The sequence below is a fragment of the Anser brachyrhynchus genome (genome assembly GCF_964034855.1).
Source record: "Anser brachyrhynchus genome assembly, chromosome: 1".
Classification (NCBI taxonomy): domain Eukaryota; kingdom Metazoa; phylum Chordata; class Aves; order Anseriformes; family Anatidae; genus Anser; species Anser brachyrhynchus.
This window is the reverse complement of record NC_137694.1, coordinates 14637725-14659847: the sequence shown is the minus strand read 5'-3', so window position 1 is coordinate 14659847 and position 22123 is coordinate 14637725. Positions and strand designations below refer to the sequence as shown.

Genomic DNA, 22123 nt, shown 5'->3' with positions numbered 1-22123 from the left:
TGTGCTATATTTTGTGAAATAGACTACGAAAACATCTGCAACTGTGAGTTCATATAGCATTTTGTGAGCAAATTCTGAGATTTGTATTTAGAAGTCCCTTTCTGTGGGTATAGAGATTTGTACATGTACAAGGCGTTGTAAGATGGGGACCTTTGCCCTCCCTGTTTGTTGCCAGTTTTTGAATGAGATGAACAAAATGAGGTGGCTAGATTTTTTCAGGATACTTACGCTTTCAGGGTCTTTTGGAAATACAATGTAAAATTCATCATTACAGGAAAGAGAGGAGATATAACACGATTTTGTTGAAAGTCTGTCTGAAAGTAACTTCTCAGAGAGGCATAAGAATTATTGTGTACTTCTAAAGTAGTAGTACAATAGAGTTTCATGTAATATCCAGCTATCAATTAGAAACGAGCAGGCACCTTGAATCTTCAGTAAGAGGAGAGTTCCTATAAGATGCTCTTAGCCCTTGCTCTTTTTTTTAAGAGAGACTTGAAGTAACAAAACAGAATGATTGGTGATGAACTTGGAGACTGGGAGAAGAACTGGTGTGCGTGGCTGCATAGAAAGTGCCCTCTTGAATTCATTCAGTCAACTTTGTCTGGTTGGAAAACTTATTCAGAACAAAGTTATTTATAGAGTAGACACCAAATGTTTGATGGACAATGCTAATCATTAGTCATTTACTTTAAAGTAGCAACCTGGCAGTAAAAGATGGTATTTGCCAAACTTGCACTTCACTACTGGATATCACATCTTCGGTGTACTAAAGCAACAGTGGTTTTCTGTATTTGTCATAAAGAAATAATGACTTCAAAATGTGTAGAACGCTTTGGGAGAGAAGGAACTAAATCTGAATTTTCTGTGAGTTTTCTGATGGCTGAGTTGTTGTGTGTAAAGAAGCACTGACTTTCCTCAGCAGCAAATGATACTTTGAGAGCAGTAACAAAACAAAAAAAGGCATCTATAACAACAGTTGATGAAATGGGAACAGCATATGAATTCAGTCTTCCTATATATGTACAAACATCACGATGTTTCATGTTTTCTAAACAACGTAGATAAGGAATTTTATTTTTCTTGGTGTTTTTTACTCATCGTTTTCCTTGCTAGAAAAAGTAGAAGAGTATAGTCAGTAGTCAGTCTGAGAAATACCTTCCTGATGGTACAGTCTGTGATTGTTGTTACAGAATCATAGAAACACAAGGTTGGAAAGGACCTACAAGATCATCTAGTCCAACCGTCCTCCTATCACCAATACTACCCACTAAGCTATTAAATCATATCTCGTATACTTATCATATCTCATTATTATTTAAAAGTTTGTTGGTAAGAGGTTAGGCTAGAAAGCCATGAAAACTTAATGTTTATTGTTTCTTTTAAACCTTTAGCATAGGTTCTTACTCAAAAAGTGTGACTTCTGTAAAGAATACGTAATAGTTTTCTATAATGTCGACAAAGAAGAATATTTTTTCTGTAACGGTGTGTGCCAGTTGGGTCTGAAAATGCTCCTGTAGAGATTATGAAGACTTCTTTAAGTCTTCGCAATAGCATCGCAACTGTCACAGAGCAGTTCTAAAACATACCAAGAGTTATTTTATTCATTGCCCGTTCTGTAGTAACAGAGGAGTCCCAGCCAAAAAGAAGGGCCCCACTGTGGCTGCAGTGTATGGACAAATAGTAAGAGAATACAGAAAGGCTGCAATCTAAACAGGCAAGGCAGACAAAGAGCATATTATCCTGATTTTAGAGATGGGATACTGAGGCACAGAAAAATCTAATCAGGGTCATACAAGAATGTTGTTCTGGAGCCAGGAACTAAGCCAGCTCTCCTCCGGTCCAGTTGTACTGCCTTAAACCAGAGTTGCTCTTCTGCAGAAGATAATACAGCTTCCCAGGCCCCCGCATCGGTGCCAGTTGTGTCTTGCAGGGTGTTTATGATGAAAATGCCAGTTGGAGGATTAAGGTCTGTTCCATGGCAGTCTGCACAGAAGAAATAGGAGTGAAGGGTTTTTTTTTTTTTTTTTCACTTGTGGGGTTTTCTCCTGAGGACTGATTATGGAGTGAACGTGTTTTTGTTGGTGTGTATTGTCAAGGAAATAAGCAAACCTGCAATCCTTGTAGGATTTCATTACTAGCACTCCAGATGATGGATTTACTAAAATAATTTATTACAAATTAATTGTATCTAAAACATTTTTTTTTCTCTACACTCAGGAGCCCCTAACATAGATGTATTCAACATTTCTTTAATAAATAAAAAAAAGAGGAGGGGGAAGAGATAAAACGTTAATAAGTATCAGATACATTACTTCCTTTTCAAATTTTATTTTTTCAGATCACTCAGTCTTGTATTCAAGTGCTAAATTATTATTAAGCTGTTGTTTTAGCAAATGGGGAAGAATAAGGAAAAAAACACTTTAAAATTCACCGTGACCTGTGACCTACTGCAAAGATGATCTGTAGTACATTGGTTGTGTAATTTGGAGAAGGGTTATTAATTTCTTTTGATTTCAGGTATTTATTTTGACTCGCATAACAAAATACTTGAAATCTTTGCACTAAATCCATGTAGAAAGCCTGCTGGTTTGAAACGAAGTAATAAAGTATCTATGTCATTAGTAAATATTTATTGATTATAGTGAACCCTTAGAATTATTGTGCTGTAGTGAAGAGCAGTAGTTGACAATAATTAATGTTGTCTTCTCACCTCTTTGTCTAGCCACAATGAGAAGCGGCATTTCTGGTGAACAAGAACTAAAAAAATATCTCTGGTCACTCTGGCTGTTTCTCAGCTATTCTAATAACCTCACAATAGCTCATTGTGTTCCTTGAGGTAGTCAGCTAGCAATTGTCGAGTAAATTTGAACATTAAAAGGTATTTGCAAGATTTGCTTTGAAGTAGAGAAAGACCTGCATTTTCTCCAGAATAAAAATGTATTATTATTTTTTTTCCTCTTATAAAAAGGCTTCTTTTTTTTTTTTTTTTTGCTGGTGACCTGTAGGGAGGAAATACCTTATGCAGATGGAACAGGTTCTTGGCATCAGTGTCGCTGTTGGTCCCACTGCTGTGGTACATATCGGTCGTAGGGGTGACCGAGTATTTTCGACAGTATGTACAAAGTCGGGAGTTGGTGAATATCCTGTTTGTTACTTAGCTCAAGTTAAGCATGTGCATCCTCAAACCTTTTTCCTTTATCTTTTGCTTCAACTGCTGTGATCCAATGGCCGCCCTCTGGACTAAGCCTTGCTGCTCATAACAGTCTAGCTCCAAGTGGGATCACACCAAATGCTGACTGAGAAGCTCAGACAGAAAGAAGACATCAGTCTGATAAAGAAAGTGATAGGGAGGCTGTATAACAACCCACTTCAAATTCTGCATGTTTCACTTCCAAGGAACTGGGAAAACTTTTTTTTTCCACTCCCCAAGCACTGTTTGCTTTGTTGGCTGGCTTGGTGCCTATCTTGGCAATCCTGGAAATCGCCTGTGTTTGGATGGATGGCTGTACAGGAATAGAGAAGACACTTCATTACTGATAAAAGAGAAACCTCCTTCACCGTTACTTTGGCACCAGGAGTTTGGCTAAGGTTGCTATCAAAAAGAGGTAGGCCTACGTAGAGGGGCATCTGAATGTCTCACCTTTTCAGAAAAAGATTCCCTGATTGTCACTGATACTGTTTTCACCTTTGGCTCTAGACAGACTGATTCATTTAGCTCGTCAAGACTCTACTGACTTGCGGAAGTCCAATATGCTTTCTAAAACCTGTTAGGCTCAGGCTCCAGCAAGGGTTGCCCACTCCTCTCATGAAGGATGGTGATACCAACTCGTTGCCCTGTAGTAATCATCAGCTGTTGTAATGCCAAAAGTGAAAGCTGAGAAGAGGTTCCACGTACCTTCTTCATAGCTTGAGTACTTCTGTACCTTAGAAATGTTAGAAATACTGAGGAAAACATTAAAAAGGCACCAAACATTCCAGCTGGCTCTTAGTATCTCTAGATATTCACCCTGCTACTTCTGCAGTACCAGTATGTTCAGGTCGTTTTCTTGCCTTTTCCGTGTGTTTGGTGTATCAGAAAGCTTAGGCATTTTGTGGCAGAAAATCAGAAACTGAAACACTGTATTTCAGTCAGTTATTGTAGCTAACTGGCAGACGTGAGATCTCTTCTTGTTTTTTTTTTTTTTTTTTTCAGTGTCAAGGTGTGCTGTCCCAGCAGAAAAGCTGGCAGAGCCCACCTGCTGTGGAGGTCTCTGAGAAAGTCTGTATGTGGTGAAACCCTGTATCTGTTGCTAAAGGTCAGACGTCTAATTCTGGAGAGCCATACATCAATCTGAACTGAAATTCAGCCCCATCATCCATGATGGATACCACTTGTGCTGACAAGTCTCATTTGCAACGAGCCTTCTCTTGATGCATGTTCAAGGGAGAAAGAATTGTTCTCTTGCTACGTAGTGGTTCCTGGAGGCTATAGTAAAAGTGTGTGATAGTGACTTTGAATTATGAGGGAAACGAAGATGCTTTCTAGCCTTTCCTCCCTTTAGGCCCGGCTGTGGGAACTGCAGAAATCAGAAGGCTAATGCATAGACAGACGGTTCCTGCATATTCTCTCTCCTGTGCATGCACACCTGTGTGTGGACATGTTCACTTCCCTGGTTTTCATGGTGATATACATGAGCATCTAAAGGAAAGCTACTGCTTTTGCAGGGTAAGAAGGTCTCCTGAGCAGGGCTTCTTCACCGTATTCTCCATACGCAGGAGGTTAGGAGTAGCTGTTCTGTGTGTTCTACAAATGTGATCCCTGCTTCTGGATATGGACTGCATCGTCTGGGTCTTTACAGTTAATATCCTTAAGATAATTTCCCTGAAGTGTAATCTAATTATTAAAGAAAAACTTAAGAACAGTCACAATTTTGTAGACTATGTTTTTATGTAACTGGAGTTGTTACAGTGCTGCGTGTTCATACATTATGATTATACTTTATGCTGTACTTAATTTTAAATAGTAAATTGAGATAAATAGAATTCATAAGCCTTAACTCTACAGTCCATCTCTAGGCAATGTTTCTGATCCCTTAGCATGGGTTTTATTGCCTGTCACCCTGCTGAACTCTCTTTTGCCTTTGCCTTTCAGCCTTGTCTTGCTCTCCAAATTCATGCATGCAGACTCGGAAGAGAACAGGCAATGCGGGGGAAGGTCTGTCTCAGCTCTAGCTGCTCCTTTGCAGGACCACCTCCCTCCTCTCCAGTCCTGAGCTGCAGTGGCCAAATGCAAACATTCGCTAGACTTAGTTAATATATTTTAGCAGCTTTATTAATGCTTGTATTTGCCCTGTGGTAGGAAATCTCATTATAAAGAATTAATAATGAAGTGTTAACAGAAATTCACGTAACCATCCAAACAGACCCCAGTGACATGTGGCCCCCTCTGAACATTGTCTGGTTTCTTAGCGTTATTGCCAACACCCTTCGCATCAGAAAGAGAGGAGGCTTGGTAGTTGAAGGACAGGCAGGAGAGCCAGTGTGTTCAGGAACTGAAAAGGTAAAAAAATTAACCTGTCTGGTTACATTGCAGAAAATAATTGAGAAGTTAAATGGTAAAGTGGGAACTTGGTTTTAAAGATCAATTTAGTAATCTGAAGTGTTAGAAATGTGTAAAGAACTGTATAAAAGCAGATGATGTGCTTCAGAATGATTTTACAGTACAAATTAATCCATTTGGTTTCTGCCATCTTTAACTGAGAGACAAGTAACTTTATTTTTACAAAGCTGCTTTTTGAGCTTAGTGCCCTCCTTTAACACTGCACAGATACCTGCGTGAGAGGTTCCAGAGCAAGCTGGCAAGGCTCAGCTGCTCGGCTGCAGTTTTACCTGCTGTGGGTCCTCCTGCTCTCCAGTTCTGGGCTGTGCATTTCCTTCCCCTCCCTTGTGCTGTTAGCAGTGGTCATCAGGCTTTGCAGTGGGACAGCTCAGGGAATTAAACTGCCAGAAAACTTTTTCCTGTTTTGTTTTGTCCTTCCTCTTGCTACTTTGCTCCTAGTTCAGAGTTTTCTGAATGTGACTCCTTGTGTCATCAGACAATTGATGGCACAAGGGAGTACCAGTGCCCAACTTTGATCAGTCTAAATTCTTTTGGAAGCCTGATTTGCAAGTGAAACAGAAGATTGCAAAATAACATGTTTTGAGTGTCATATAATGTTACGTAAATAAGATTGTTACAGAAGAAATCAACTGCCTTTGCAAATACAAGAGCAGCTGGGCACTTTACTGGTTTATTCTGTGTTGGAGACTGTGTTTTGTCTTAGCTGTACAGAGAGGGAAATAAAGACTCCTTAGGCAGGTGAGCTGAGCTGTCTTCTGCCTGCCCCAGGAGGTATGGGGCATCTGCCTCCATATCAGCAAGTTTTTAAGAAATCAGTTTTTCACGGAGGAAGTACTTGCATTAGCTAACTTCTTACCCTCTAGGTATTTTAAGGTGTGGAAAGCTGAGGTTTCTTGGTGTTACAGGTATGCAGTGTACTTTCTGATTTGCGTTTTCTCTTCCAATATTCTTATGATGCGTTAGTCTGATAGTCCAGGCAATTCTGATCCTGTGTTGCCAAAATATTCTGGGCTGGAATTGCGAATAGCCTGCGTAAATTTCATCAAGGGCTTCAGAATTCTGGAAGAAGAGCTTTTTCTTGCTCTTATTTTGGTTATTTTGTCATTTTCCCACGTTTCTTTGCTCTTGATGCATAGTGTCCTGTCCGAAATAGCAGTGTCAGCATAGGGCACTTTCTAATCTCTACAAGCAGTTTGTTCTGAAAAGTCCACAGATACTATAAATCCACTACATTTGTTTAGATCTCTAATTTCCCAATTCTGCATGTTTTTTTCATTTGTTATCCGTCTTTGGGAGTGGAAGGCACCACTTCCATATTCGACGCAATTTCAAAATGCCTACCTAATGTGGTGTAGCACAAAATCTTTCAAAGTCATTGGGGGTGGTATTTCCTGTACAAACTGTAATTAATGGAAAATTGCCAATGTTCTTTAGGATTGCCAGCATCCTCATGATTGCTCTGACCTGGGAGACCTGGGGGGCAGCATGCCATTCAACGCTACTGGTCTGGTTTAAAGGTGTCACCAGCTAGACCTCTTACCACTCTGACTCTTGTCTATTCTATTTGCTGTTTCTTTTTTCCCTGCATTTTTTCTATCTTGGTCACGGTTTTGTTTCATTTATTATTGTTGAAAAGTCCAATATTTCTGTATTCTTCTCATTAATGACTTGTGTTTTTATCATACACAGTCTTTGGTTCCTTATATTAACACCCAAAGCACATCACTCAGGACTTATGACAGTTGTGTTTGGCTCTATGTTAGTTGTGTCCTGAATATTTAATTTTGCTTTTCCCTCATTTTCATGGTTACTTCAGCCATGACCTGCCTTTTTTCATCAGAAAAGAAATCAGCTTGATCATTACTTTGTCGCTCTGACCCTGAAGTTAGCCATGATTTGAGCAAGGGCTTTGACTAATGACATCCAGAGGTTCCTCAGCTTAAATAATTCTGTGGTTAATTGCATCTCTGACTTCGGCATGTTCAGGAGTAAAATGCAGTTGATACAGGATAAAAAATTACTGAACAATTTACCATTTTTTCCATGAAAAGTAGAAAACAAAGGAAAATCATACTTGGTGGAGAAGAAAGCTGATGCAAGGAGTGTGACACTTATTTCTGAGATAAGGCTATCCTGTCTATGCAAGCACGTTTAACTGCTCTCTGAGTAATACCCTGAATATATTGTTTCAGTTTCAAGTTTCAAGTCAACATTCAAATTACTTATTTTTTTAAGAAAGCTCAAATGTGAAAGTAATGTAATACACTGAAAGATTCTTTGTTTTCCCACGTTTTTGAATGATGCATGGATTTTTCACTTCTGTGGAACAAGAGGGAAATACTGAGCAAGTTTCTAGACACAGAATTTGAAAGTTTATGTCTGCACATGGATTTGTGGTTTTTTTTCCCATTACAATTCTCTGCATTGCCTTTTCTAAGTTTTTCTTTGTTAGTTTTAAAGCAGTATGACTTGAATATTCTTTCTCTCTCCATCTCTCCTCCTTCCTCCCCCCCTTCTTTCACATATGCATCACTAATATTTTTAAAAGCAGGCTTTATGTGAATACTTAGTGAAGCAGCTGATATATAAGAGAATGTTTAAAGTGTGTATAATTTATAGCAAAAGATCATCATTAAAAATTTAATTTCCCACGCAATATTATGAGATCTTGCTGTTCAACAACCTTAATTCTGCAGTGGAAGAATGTTTTAGATTATTTCTAGCTTGTGTTTTATTGTATGGTTGGATGTAAGTGATTATGAATTATATAATATCAGAGAAGAAACTTCATATAAGTCATCTGGCTTTGATTGTTACTAAAAATAATTCCTTTGTGTGTGTTGTTTTAGAAGATAAAAAGTCGTATTTGACACCTGCATTTTTATGTTCCTGCCACAGTTTGCAGAAGCAACATTTTCTTTTGTTTCTATGGTACTTGTGTTTTTAATGCACATTTTACCAAGCTGATGTCTCACAAAACTGTGTCATGTGGCTACAGCTGTCTTTTTATTTGCAAATGTTAGTGATAAAACTACAAGCAGAAGTTGCATTTGTTTCCCAAGCACCAAGGCAAAGTATACACACAGTAATATTTGGTTTAAGATTTTAATCTAGGAAAGTCAGGTTTCCTACAGTCAGCATTCACTGTCTCTGATTTTCACGTATCTTGCATATTTTTCACATGATATGGGACACTCCGCATCCTGTTAGTCAAATAGCTCATTTTCAAGCAAGGCTGTTGTCAGTGTTTGCTATCATGGACATGGCTGGCCAAAAGATGCAATTTTGAGGGGACGGTGATTCGGTACTGCGAGGAGAGGCGTATGTAGAGATAGGCCTTCCACAAAGCCCGTGGGGACTGGAAAATAAGTTACCTGTTCGTTCTTCCCATCAAGACCATACTCCCAGTCTGCTGAAAGCATCTTCCGGTAAAATGAGGTAACTGACGGGGGCCATGGACAGCCTTTACTCTTCAGAAGCAGTGGGCAGCTGCTCTTCTGCCTAGGACTTGTAGCTGTCTGTATTTGCAGGTAGGGAACGAGTGGGTCACAGGCTCTGGCAGCGATCACCGTGCCAGTCTGGGATGGGCAATGCCGACCTCGGTCTCCTTGTTTCCCCTGGGGGGTGGCCCAGTGTTGGTAGGAAATACACTCTTCACAATCCTTCTTCTCTCTTCTGTTCTTCCTGTGCTTTCTGTTCTTTCTCCCTGCCTGTTCTTTCTGTGCTTTGATAATGGTTTCAGTATTATTTGGTAGGTGCTCGCCTTATTCATGGATTATCTGCCGTCTTCTCCTGTGTTCTTACCTTCTCTCCTGAAGAGGTTTTTCCTGAGTTAACTTTGGAAAGAGCTGTTTTCTGTTTTCTTCTCCACAGTTAACCTTTCCTGAGAAGCTTATCACTGTTGCTTCCAGCTTAGCAGCCAAGGAGGTGTGATGGTTGCCTCGAGAAGATAAATCTTTGTCTGGAGAGGCTGTTGTCTTTTTTGCTGCACATAAAAAAGATCTAGATTATCAAACGGCTATAATCAGATCTGAGAACAAATTCATTGTCCAAAACCACCCTTTAGTCCTGGCTGCTTTGAGTAGGACATGCTAGCATTGGACTGTTCTTATTAAAAACAAGAAAACATCTATAAAAAGATATGTTTGTTTATTTTCTGCTTCCTTTATCATTTTGTACTTTCCTTGTTTTCTTCGTTCTAAATTCTCTGTGGTATGGATTGCATTTGTAATACTGTCACACCTAATAAAGTGAGTCCCTGATTGGAATTTCTGGTGAGACAATACTAATGCTTGGTACCGTTTTTAATTAAAACATAATGTATATATACTGTGTGCGTGCTTGCGGATCATGAGTTTAATCGTGAAGACTGATTTGTGCCAATCTTGTTAGCATTGATGGATCTACTAGGGTTAGTTGAACCTGTTTGGACATGATGAATTTTCCCTCTTACAAATTCCTGCATAATGAGTTTTTAAGGAATCCAGTCTGAATGATAGTGTTCGGTTTGTTTTGTAGCTACTGTGATTGAATAGTAACAATTTATTTGTGTAGTCTTTCTGCTTCTGATTTCCAACTTGAGGTCTTCAGTCCTTGCAATTCATGGATTAGTTGAAGTGGACTTTGACAGGTAGCTAGTAAATCAACTTAGTATCAGAAGGCCCACGTTTACAGTAGAGGTTTGCACCTCCACTGGACTATTTCTAAGAATCTGCAAACTGAAAAAACCTTTCGAGGTGCTGCCTTTCAGAATGTCTCGTACACTGCATCTGCGCAGCTCTTCGACACCGTGCTTCTCAGGGCACCCTTTGGGTGTGATCTCTCATGCATCTGTGCAGTTTCTTTGCGCTTCAGCTTCTGCCACCTTGGTATCCCCAACACCTGAATGTTCCCTGTTTGCCAGGGTTGTGCAGTGAGCTCGCAGGTACCAGAACCTGTCCTGTACTGCTCTGTCTCCTTGACCACGTCTGGTGGAAAAAGCAGATGATTCAGTGATGCTGTGAACTAACCTGATTTCTTACTCTATGACCTGGGATAGATTTCTGCAGTATTACTACCTTATGTGTCTTTATGAGTCGCTCCCTGCAGCCAGACTTCATAAAACTCAGACTCAGACCCAGCCAGACTTCATATGCTTCAGGGCTAGGCATATTTTATAGTCTAGCATACAGAGCTGTGAAGGCTAAATGGACTTACAGAATTTAAAATGGAAAAAAAGTTGCAAGTTTAAGCATCTTTTGTGTTTGCAAAGGGCAACTTCTGTATGTTTTCATAGCGAGATTGTCACTGGGCTATTCAAGCAGAAGGAACAAAAGTTTTGAGTTTTTGAGAAGTTTTAACTGTTCTTGAAATATTTTGGAAGTGTAATAAAATGGTTGCTTTTGAGCTGAGAATTTTCATCAAATTATGCCTTGGAGAAATACTCTTTTCTGTGGAGTTTGTCAGTCTGTTGGTGGGAATCTATATGTTACAATTGGATATGAGATTTTGCCAACGTAAGAATTGCTGATGTAAAGTGATCTTTAAGACCACAAGCTTATCACATGAAAAACAAGAAACAAAACAGGCCTGCTGTTGGCATCATCAATACTAGCACTAATGGCCCAAAAAAATGACTGGAGTAGTTATACATAACTACTGCAGTTCTTTAAGCTTCACCCTGGATGTGCTGGTTGCTGCCTTCTGTTTGTGGTACATTTAAAGCTTTGGGTAGTCCAAGACCAGCACTGCGAAGGGGTCACAATTAATAAGCCTTTCACCAGGATTTCATAGCCTGGTAAGAGCAGTAACATAGAAAGAGGCTTTTGGTTTTCAGGGGATAACGAACAATTCGCATCGTGTCAGACCAAGGAATATCTGTGGGTCGGGAGTGCTGGTTCGTGCCCAAGGATGTGTCAGTCAGCCTGTTTGCATCTGCCTGTGGTGCTGCCTAAATTAACATGAGAGCGGTTGTCCTGGTCCCTGTGGGTTTCTCGTGGCCTGGAGACACTTTCCACTTTATGGCTGCCAGCGCTGCCATCACAGGCAACTGTGCAGCAGGGATGGCCAGGGCAGAATTTCTTAAAATAGTGCTAGGCCCAAAATGCTTGCTTTTGTTAAGAACTGATGAAATAATGTACTTGCTGAAGTAGCTTTTTGAGATAAATAGCTATTTTTAAAGAAAAGTATGACTTGCACATCGAAAACTTATTGCAGAAGTAAGATTTCATCACTGATGGTTATCGCTCAGCTGCTGTTGTGCGTGTTTGTCCTCACTGAGGACCTTCCCATTTTTCTTCCTGTCAGAGAAGCGCCTGCTTGAAAGGTGCCAGGGTGGTGTTTCGGTCTGAGTCAGAAGTCGCGCTTGCAGGTTCTCTAATAGATTTCGGAGGCTGCTGAATAACACTGGAATGCCATTTTGTGTCATCCTTAAACAAAGAGGTGACGTCCTCAAGTAAATGACTGCAAGCGAAGATGTCGCGGCCCTGTTCGGGGAGCAGTGCGATCTGCGTGGCTGGCGCCAGGCGCGCGGTCACAAAGGCAGCAGCACCTTCGTTAGCACCGCTGGGTGTGGTAACACTGTCACAGGAACAGAAGTGACCGTAGTGACTGCCCTAGAAGCTGAAAATTGGCAGATGAGTCCACACACTTGTTCTTAAGTTGCAGCAACGCAGCGTGAAACGCGCTAACTCACTGCTGATGTCAGAGCTGGGAGACCTTCGGTAGTAATTGAAGCCCACTTTACTCGGTGCCTGTAATGGCTTAAGAATGCGTGCGTTGCAGTCTGTGTTTCAGCTGGGAGGGACAAGTGCCTGTCATCGTTTGCCTGCCCCATCATTTGATCTCATGCAATTCCTCGTGCTGTCACTGGGAAATACCTCATTAACCGTCTTTGGCTTGTTAGGGAACCAAACGGGAGGGCATTTGAACAAGGAGGGATGTTGGCAAAGGATTGGGAATTTCACATCGTGACATCTGGTTCAAAACAGAGATGGTGTTCCTGACTGGTTTAAGCTGACTTTGGTTACTCTAACCAGCTTTTAAGCAGGAGACTTTCTCCAGCAATCTGTAGTCAAGCTCGTAATGTTGTAACACGGAGCCTAACTCAGGCATCCTGTTTTCTAAAATAATCCTTAGGAAGAGGTGCTAAAAGACATGTTCTTCTGCTGTTTCTGTGGCTGACCGGTACAGAAACGTTCAGTCCACTTGTTGGCAGCGAGCATTGCTCTGACTCAGACGGAGGGGATGCGGCAGCAGCTTTAGCATAGCTCCTTGAAATTCAGAAGAGGAAAAAATGTCGCTTTAACATAGTAAGAAACCCTAATCGAGCAGTGTATAAACTTGTTTTGTATAAGTTAATATAACAGTAACGGCCCTACGGTATTTTCAATTTTTTTTCTTAATATCTATTTAAAGCATAATTTCTAATTCTTGTATATATTTTTAACTTTCCCACAGATATGCACTTATTTGGCCATTATCCAGCTCATGATGATTTCTATCTTGTAGTGTGCAATATCTGCAATCAGGTAGTCAAGCCACAGGTTTTCCAGTCACACTGCGGTAAGTGAATGTTTTCTTTCCTGAATTACAGTGCCAAACCAGCGTATGGTTCTCTTAAGAATCCTTGCATACAATCGTGACAGAGGCATTGCAGATACTTTTCCAGTTATCTTGTGTTCTTTCCACAGAAAATATCAGGAATGCCTTCAAATAGGCATGTTTCCTGTAAAGAAGGAAGTTAAATTAGTTATTCTAGAAGCTGGGCTTTTCAAGTTGAACTTGTTATACTAAATTAACCTATTACAATAAATAAATCCTGTTAGATACTAGCTAGCCTAAAACTGTTTTAATATTGGGTTGTCTTTTATCGAAGTGGCACAGTGAGTGATACTGATTGATGTTAACTAGAACTTGGATGTTATGATGGATTGTTTTCTAATGGAATTTATACATAGGAAGTTACAGGATTTGTTTTTATATTTCTTATATGGTTTAATTTTTGAAATAATTGGTATGTTGCATCACATTAGTTAAGATTCTCTTGAAAGCTGTTCATTTGAGAACCTGCAGAAATGTGCAGATATTTATTTCTCAATTAGTATGACAATTAGATAATTTTTATTTTGTTTATTTGTAAGCAAAACTGCTTTAATTAGAAATTTTTGTTATTGATTAACAAACTACTCTCAAATATTCTCTGAAAAACTTCATCTCAAGGTCTGATTTATTTATTATTTATCTGGTGGTTTATTTGTTATTTGTCCAGTGTTTTGTTCCTGGCTTTTGTTTTTTAAAGGATTGCAAAATGTGATTGGAATGACCAGATTTGCATGAAGTTTTAAAGTTTTTTCTTCTTAAAATTCAGTTTAATCAAATTGATTCGAAGATGATTGCAAAATAATGAATGGGAGGTAGTACTGAGGACGGTATCGGTGAAATACATTGAGGGGGGGGGGAAAAAAGAACCAGCAAGGTTTGCCTTGACTACGTACAACAAATAGATTTAATAAATCCTGTGTCCCTTTCAGTCTTCCTGACAGCAAAGCAACTCAGTAAGTGGAAAATGTAAAAGTGTGTTTACTTTGAAGGAGAGATTAACAAAGTATTACCTTGGGTTTGTATGGATGGACTGCTGACAACCAACCAGGAGCAAGTGCATTCATGTTCAAAGGCAGATGTACGACTCGCTGGTACCTTTGGCCCAGACTGAAACGATTGTGAAAAAACACTAATAAGGGAATATAGCTTTCAGCATCTACCGAATAACAAATGATCCGAAAGTATTAGTATACTGTGAGAAAGATGTTTTAAACTAATTGGAGGGGTAGGAGAATAATTCCAGGGTTTTGACAAGCAGTCCTGTGTGCGTTTTTTATTTGTTTTTTGTTTCCAAAATTTGCTTCTTGATGATATATGGTTTCTTTTTGTTTAGCTTCTGGTATCTTATGGTTCTTTCAGTGACAGCAGAAAAGCTTCTCTGTGTGTGCTGATAGGTACAGTGGGTACCATAAGCATTGGTACATTATACAGAGGTATATGACAGAACAGAAAATACGTGCTGCTGAATTTCTGACTCATGGCTATTGACAATGCTGTGCTGTAGCCTTCAGTAGTTGTGCTGTTTCCTGAATTGTGACCACCTGGTGTGGGGAGTGGTACGAAAGCTGGTCCTGTTTTCACATAGGAGCCATGTACAACTCCTGCAAGAAGTGTAAAGTGAGATGCTGGATCAGTGTTTTGAATTCTTTATCTTAATGTCCAAGTTTGGTACAGGATAGCATAGCCAAAACAACCATTCTGTGAACTCTGCCAGAAAGAGCAGAGGTGGAAGAAGTTGCTGGTGGTACGTCCTTTAAATGAGATTGAGGATACTGAAGAGCTGTAAAAGGATATTGTAAAACTAAGCAGCTGGACAAAATGGTATTTTTTATAGATGAAAGTGAAGTAATCCGTGTTGGAAGGAACTTTTTGAGCTCGCTGGAATTAACCAATTAAAGTCAGCATTAGTGTGTTGCCTGTGAACTGCAGAGATCCTGTGAGTCACTGTCCTTTTTTTCTTTTTTTCTCTTTTCTCCGTTATTCCATTATTTATGCAATCCCTTTTACTTCATCACAATCGTGTTACACTGAACAACTGAGAGTTAAATTCTGAACTGCTTGATTTAAGAACCTAAGGTTAATAAAGACTTTCAGAAAGTCTGCATTAAAAGAAATGGAGAATACTGAAAATAATTGACCAGAGGTGTTGCCCCTTGAAGATTGTACTTAAGTCTGCCTACATTAAGTTAAGTATATTATTTCAGGGAAGGTATTCTACAATATTGCTGAAAGGCCTGTAGAAGAGCTTTAAATACGCATTATATATGTATATATGTGTGTGTGTGTATATATATATATATACACATTGTTTTAAAGAAGGAACAGAAAAGGTGATGTACTAAACCTGTATAAAAGAAGTTTTAGAAGAGAGAAGTGTTCTTGGAGGTCTTAGTAATTATTGCAAAACAATGATTTTTTTCCCCAAAAAAAATGATTGCTGAAAGTACTACAGGTTGTGTAACTGGCAATATACAAATACAAAATACAATCATTTTGATACGAAATGAGTAAGATTTAAAGAAGAGTTAGACATGTATCAATCAAATTTTGTTTAATTAATTAGGCCATGCAGCAGTATACCTGTGAATTCAGTGACAGAGAAGACCTTAGTCAATAGACTTTGAGGTTATTTTAGACTGCCCTATTTACTGTAAAATGCATTATTTTACATGTCTTGAATTGCAGCTTTAAAGTTGAAACGAAGACAATGAAATGAGGCAGAGTTAGAAGCCAGCATTGGGGTTTTTTTTGGCTCTTGAAGGCTGCATCATGGGGAGCCTTTATTGCTATTGACAAGGACTAGTAGAGATTTATCCCAGAATCTCCTGCAAAGTGTGGTTTGTTACTAATATCCCTGGTAAGATCCAGTGCATATTCTCTCAGTAAGGATTCAGATCCATGCCAGGCATGTGCTTTATGTCTCTAGGTTCCCTGCATTGTAACTTGAAGGTCTTGGCTTTGGAGCAGCACTGGAATGCTTAGTTTAGTGAACATTTGTGCTGTGGTACACTTCTCTTGAGTCCTTGATGGCATTTGCCTTTCTCCAGAGCGTAAGTCGACCCAGTGGTTCATTTGTGTCTAATTTCAGACATGTGGCAGCCATCCTTGATGGCACTGGGAAGTTGTGAAGATTGTAGAAGCAGATGTTGTTGTTTAACTTTTAAGGGTTTGCTTCCTGGACTATCGAGCAGAAAAAGACAAAAATCTGCTTGTGGTTCAGGCTTTTAAAATGAGAAGCGGTGCATCGTACAGCCTTAAACAAGCAGAAATCAGAAAGGTAAAATAAGAGATCTGGCTAATTAGAGGACTGACTTGTTGGTCTTGACAGTCTTTGTAATGAACCCAGCATAAAGCTTGGCATTGCAAAGTAATAGATCTCTCCAAGCCTCTAAGGGAAGTACTGAACTATTAAGAGCAGTTTCAGGTCCTTACATCTGTGGGATAAACATTTGCATCCATTTATAAGGATTAAACCGTTCATGTTCGTATGGTGTAAGTCCAACTGAAAGAGCTACTTGCTGTTATAGGCTGCTGGGTAGAATATATAAATCAAATAATTTCTGGAGGTCGTTCAGTACTATTGTACACTCTGAAAATAATATATCATCATGTCATCGACAATAGCATTGAAATGGTGTTGTTTGCTTCTAAATCCAGTTCTTTTCAGTAACTTGTTGCAGTGTAACAATATCTTAGGTTTCTGTTTGTTTGTTTAATATGTGAACATGCAGTTGTTTTGTTTCTCCATAAACTACTTTGAAATGAGGCATCAGCCTAGTTAGATGGCTCGCAGCATGTCTAAGTATACTGGCATGTGGGGAATTTTTGTTTTGAGACTGTTTGTTCTCAAATGCTGACCTCAATGAAGATGTAGAGCACTTTTCGGGACACTGAAAGTGTAGTGTTTTAGTATCCATGAAGTACCACGGTGTCCTTGGTATTCGTTTTTTGTTTGTTTTCTCCAATATATCTGTTTTCTAGAAGATTTTTAGGGTAGCAGCCTGTGCTATCTGACATAGACTATCACAGAGCTTGAGTTAAGAGAAGACATATCTGTTATTTGTTAAGATGGGACCCGTACCATTTCCCAGGAGATGTTTCTATTTTCTGTTAGTTCCACTCGGAGCAAAACTTGATATTCTTATTCTGCATTACCCTTTACCAGAATAAAGAGCATCAGATACAGTTCTGGTTATTTTTTCAGAAATGTTCCATATAATCACAGGCTTGTTAACTTTGGTCTTTTCCTGTTGAAAGGAAAATCTCTTGCAAAAGGTAGCTCTGGAGCAGCAGAGAGCTTGTCAAAACATCTTGAGTTCCTCTTTTAATACGAGGAAACAAATTAATGTGTTTAAAAAGTGTTAAAAGTAAAGAGGGGGGTGGGCATGAATTAGCCAAGCTAAATAATGAAGCTTGGTTTAAACAATCACTGCAGTATAATCATCAAGGAAAGTTTCCAAACATACTCTGGAGCAATTTCCAAAAAATGTGGAGGGTATTTTAATGAACCGAATAGCTAAGACCCCTATTTGATGAAGTAGTAGCATATAGAGGAGAACGAGTTTGTTTTGTCAAGGAAAAATGAATGTGAAGATCTCTTCCTCTGTTCACTTCTCTGTTGCAGGTTCATTGCTGTCTTTCCTTCTTGTCTCTAAGGTTGTTCTAATGTAGGCTTCTAATTAAGAAATAGAAATTCTTATCCCTTAAAAAAGAAAAAAGCTGCCCTTAATTTTCATTACTTCTGTGTTATAAATCCTTGGGTCGACTTATTCATGTCCTCATGAAAGGAGGAAAAGGATATTTCCTTTTTATCCTTCTATTGGGCTGTTTAAGCACCATTTAAAAGACAAACAAGCTAGCAAGTACTGGAGTACAGGAGAATATAAATAAATTATTTTCCCTTCCAGATCATAATTATTTTCTAAGAGAGGTTATATACTCTGAATTACTCAGACTAGCTATTTTACATTGTAACAGCTGTGTGTTACAATTTAATGAACCACGATTAAAGAAAAGGCTGAGCTTCCAGTGTGAATGGTTTGCTTTCTTACCACGAACTGGAACATTACTAGCTGGCATCTTTTTTTGCATAAGGATTTTGATATGGGTATCACTGTCACGTTTGATGGATTACTCTCAGCTTTGATATTATTTCAATTATTCAATGGCTTGCTTTTTACAAAATACGCCTGTTTGGGGTTTTGTAATTGTTAATATTTTATCCATTGCATTTGACCTTTTATCAGGGGAGCGTTCTTGTGCCCTTCAAGGACAATGGCATTTTCAGTAATTCTCCTTCTGTTGCTGGGATTTTCTTTTTTCACGGCCTTGTCAAAACTTGTTATATGGTACTGCTGCTCATCAAATAACTTTGGAGCTGTCACACGGTTAGGTTTCACTGCAGAAGAGAACTACAATAATGAAAATTACCCTCATCCCCCCTGCTTTTTGTTAAATATGGCAACAGTTGTTTAATGTTAGCAGCTGGACTGGCAAGAATCCAATTTTTTTTCTTTGGGGGGATGGGAGAGAAGAAATTGAGTATTTTGTGTGTACTGTTTGTACGTTTAACTTGACTTGTGCAATTGCCTAGGATACACACATTTTGTCTGTATCTCTCATTTCTGTTACTTTATATTGGAACCCCCGGTAGCTACGAGCATACAAAAATTCTCTCTAGCTTTACAGTCTTTCTATCAGAAATCTTTTCTCAAGACCAAATTGCAGCCAGTGACCTAACTCTGTTTCCTGTCCATGGTGAAAATATTAGCTGTAGTTTCTGCAATGGTACTTGCAGGTGATGTGGATTGGTCCTGACTCCATCATTGCAAGTTCTGTGGGCCCAGCGTAGCGGCAGTCTCTGAAATTGAGGCCACGAGCCATTTTCTGCACCATTCCTGCAGAATTTAAATAGCACATCGTTGCCTGGACAATCCAGATAGGGTGGATGTTACCCTTGCAGAAGCAAAACTGAAACAGCACTCTTCTGAATTCAGCTCTTTCCCTACATACCCTTGGAGTGCTGTATTTTTAGACTGTCAGAGCAATTCTTGGGATTCTGAATAGGTGCAGAAATGGAAAATCTGTCTTGGAGAGAACAGCTCTGTATCCTAACTGCTGATAGACTCTGGCCAGATTCAGAGAAGTACTTTGGTGCGTAAAAGGTAAAATGAAATTTTAACATGTAATTCAAATCAAACAGTAAATGAAAATCCTTCTTAGCTGCTTGTATGCGTGAGAGTGTTGGTCACCTCAGTATTGGCTCCTGTGCTTGGCCAGAACTGCAGACAGCTTGGGTTGGGCTTTTTTTGGATGTACCGTAGAGAGAGCTCAATGAAAGATGCATTGGCAAGGCCATGTTCATTCAAGAAAAACAAAACAAAACAAAACCCTGCCTTCTCTGTAATAACTTGGCCAGGAAGCAAGAGATTTGGATTTAGTAGCCTTATCACCTAGGAGCTATTCTCTCATCTTCCACCTCTTAGGAGAAGAGAATGCCCTAACCAGCAAATGCATCGTAAGCCAGACTCTAAAGCAAGACCAGCAAATGCTTTTTGTGTTGGAGATGTATCACACAAAGTAGATCTGAATGCAGAAAGAAACACACAGATCCAAGGGACGGACTGTGGCAGGGACTGAAAGATGCACAGCTGATGCTCAGAGCAACAGCAAATGTAGCATCTTCACTTTGCAGGTTGCTGAGATCTGCTGGAGGCTGGAAGGAGTTTGCCATGTTTTCTTCTCTTAGTCTAGCTTGCGAATTTAAAGTGGAGCTGTGTTCAGACTTGCTGACTTGCTCGCTTAGAAACAAGTAGCACAGTATTTTGGGGAGTTAACTTTTTTTTTTAATATATTTTCTACTATCATCCCACTGCTTAAACTGCTGTCTTGTTTGTTGTTACTAATTCATGATCAGTGACAGAGCCTAAAACAGCCCATAGATATATGGATACCTATCTATATATCTATCTAAACTCTGTTTCTGATATATATCTATATACAAATAGATATATAGATATAACATATAGAGAGATAAGGTCAATGAGTAGCGTAAGTGGGAAGCTCACAACTGCCCATAGAAAATATACGCACTTCAAAAATTCACCCTAGGTCGGTGTGTCAATAATTGACAATTCCTTCATTCAAAAGATTCTTTGAATGAGATAGCAGGAACGTTTTGGCAGGGTTGAACTCTCAAGGGATTGTACTTTGGGGAGCAGGATGTATTCAACAGAAGACATTGAGCAGTGAGCAGAATGCTATGCATGTATACAGTTGTTATTTAGCATAGTAATCTTTCCCCTCCACCCCTTACCTGCGTATGAAATTGAAAAATCTGAGGCTAAAACATCAATCAGTCATTTTTTTCCCTAACTTTCTCTGTACTGCCTTTACACTGCTTTGATTGTGCTGTAATTTTACAGTGCTGATCTTAAATAAGTCTACAGAGGAAGTAGATTGACAGAGTAATAATGACGCTGGGCTTTTCAGTGCACTGAAAGTGTATTGTTCTAGTTTACACCTAAGCTAACTTATAACAATAGAAATTCTATTTTGCATAGCGTATTCATTGGTAATATTTGTTTAGTGAGCCCTTACATATTTTTTTAACCTGCAAGCAAATGGTGCTAAATGATATAGTGCATACTTGAACCGGGTGGTGTTGTCATGGCATTGATGGGAGATGTGTATCGCTTGTAATTTCTTTCAGTCGAGATTTTAATAGAGATGTAGTTTTAAATAGTAACCAATAAGGATTTCTTTTAAGGAGTGTCCATTTATAGAGCTCAGCTGTTGAAGGTTGACTGTAGCATTAGGCTTAAGTTTAATCTCCTACATACTATAATTTACAGGGCTGAGTTTAGGGCCTCTTCCTTCCAACTGCCTCACTGGTGGAAGGCTGGGGCTGTGGTAGTGAGGCAGAGGGAAAAGGTACGGTGAAAAATTTCTGTCACAACCTGTAAAAACCTGACAAAATTAAAAATAGGACTGTTTGTGCTAGAATTTTCCATAGCATGCCTTCCCTGGGCTGAATTAGGTAGATGTCTTCCATCTTAGAGAAAGAATGCGGTGTTGGTGTTTTACGAGCTTTTAGAATTCGCTGCTTGGAAGCATTTTGCTGAGTAAAAGATAAGCAAGAACAAATCCTTTTTTATATCAAATTGTGATGTACTGTCCAGAAGGTACATTTGATGTGGAATGCAAGTTTGCCAAAAGCCCAAATACAAAGTCATTGCTTCTTTGCTGTATTCAAAAGTACAGAAGTTTCAAGAGCAGCTCTCTTGCCTCTGTTATCTCTCTACTTATCCTGCTTGTGATCAGGCGAGAAAAATGTGGTGGGGTTTTTTGGGTGTGGTTGTTTTTTTGGTAGTAGTACCTTCAGATGCGTTTTACTCAGTGTGTCTCACAGAAGGTAATTAACATTGGGATTAGTCACTACCCAATACTTTAAGTCCCATTTCAGTCCTGTTGAAGTCATTCCTGCGTATAGGCCTGCCCATCGACAATGACTTCTCACAGTTGCCTAAACATTTTAGGTATAGTTAATTTTCTAACCGTTCTATGAATTTCTAGTATGTTACTTTTAGCAATTTCTCGCAAAGCGTAGATTTAGCGACTTCTTGCTCTCCATCTACTAAAACTTGTACCAGAAAGCTGCCTCAAAAAACTGATTCTTTTGTCCATTGCTTCTTCCCAAAGGAAACGGCAGCAGTTTTGGGGCAGCGCCCTCTCTAGCAGCCAACCACCTCCTGTGCCCCGACCTGCGTGAGGTGGGAGGCAGCAGGGCCCGGAGGTCAGTGCCGGAGAGCGGGGCTGGGAGGAGGCCGGAGCACCTGGAGGCCAGCCTGCTCCAGCCCACACAGCTGCCCCAGTTGGGCTGCCGTGGTGAGCAGAAAGCAAGCAGGAACATCAGTCTCTTACTTTTCCAGAAATACCACTTCT

The 22123-nt window shown here is 39.5% G+C and overlaps 1 protein-coding gene across 4 annotated transcripts in view; it reads left to right on the top strand.

Annotated features, from left to right (window-relative positions):
• ATXN7L1 (ataxin 7 like 1) overlaps window positions 1–22123 on the top strand; it is a 116057-nt gene that overhangs the window by 27179 nt on the left and 66755 nt on the right. For 3 of the 4 annotated variants that reach the window (XM_080577591.1, XM_080577592.1, XM_080577593.1), the window contains exon 3: window positions 13037–13141. The exons of the other annotated variant lie outside the window; for it this stretch is intronic. In XM_080577591.1, the coding sequence (XP_080433717.1) occupies window positions 13037–13141 (105 nt within the window). The remainder of the gene's footprint in view (window positions 1–13036; window positions 13142–22123) is intronic. 4 annotated transcript variants of the gene reach the window in all.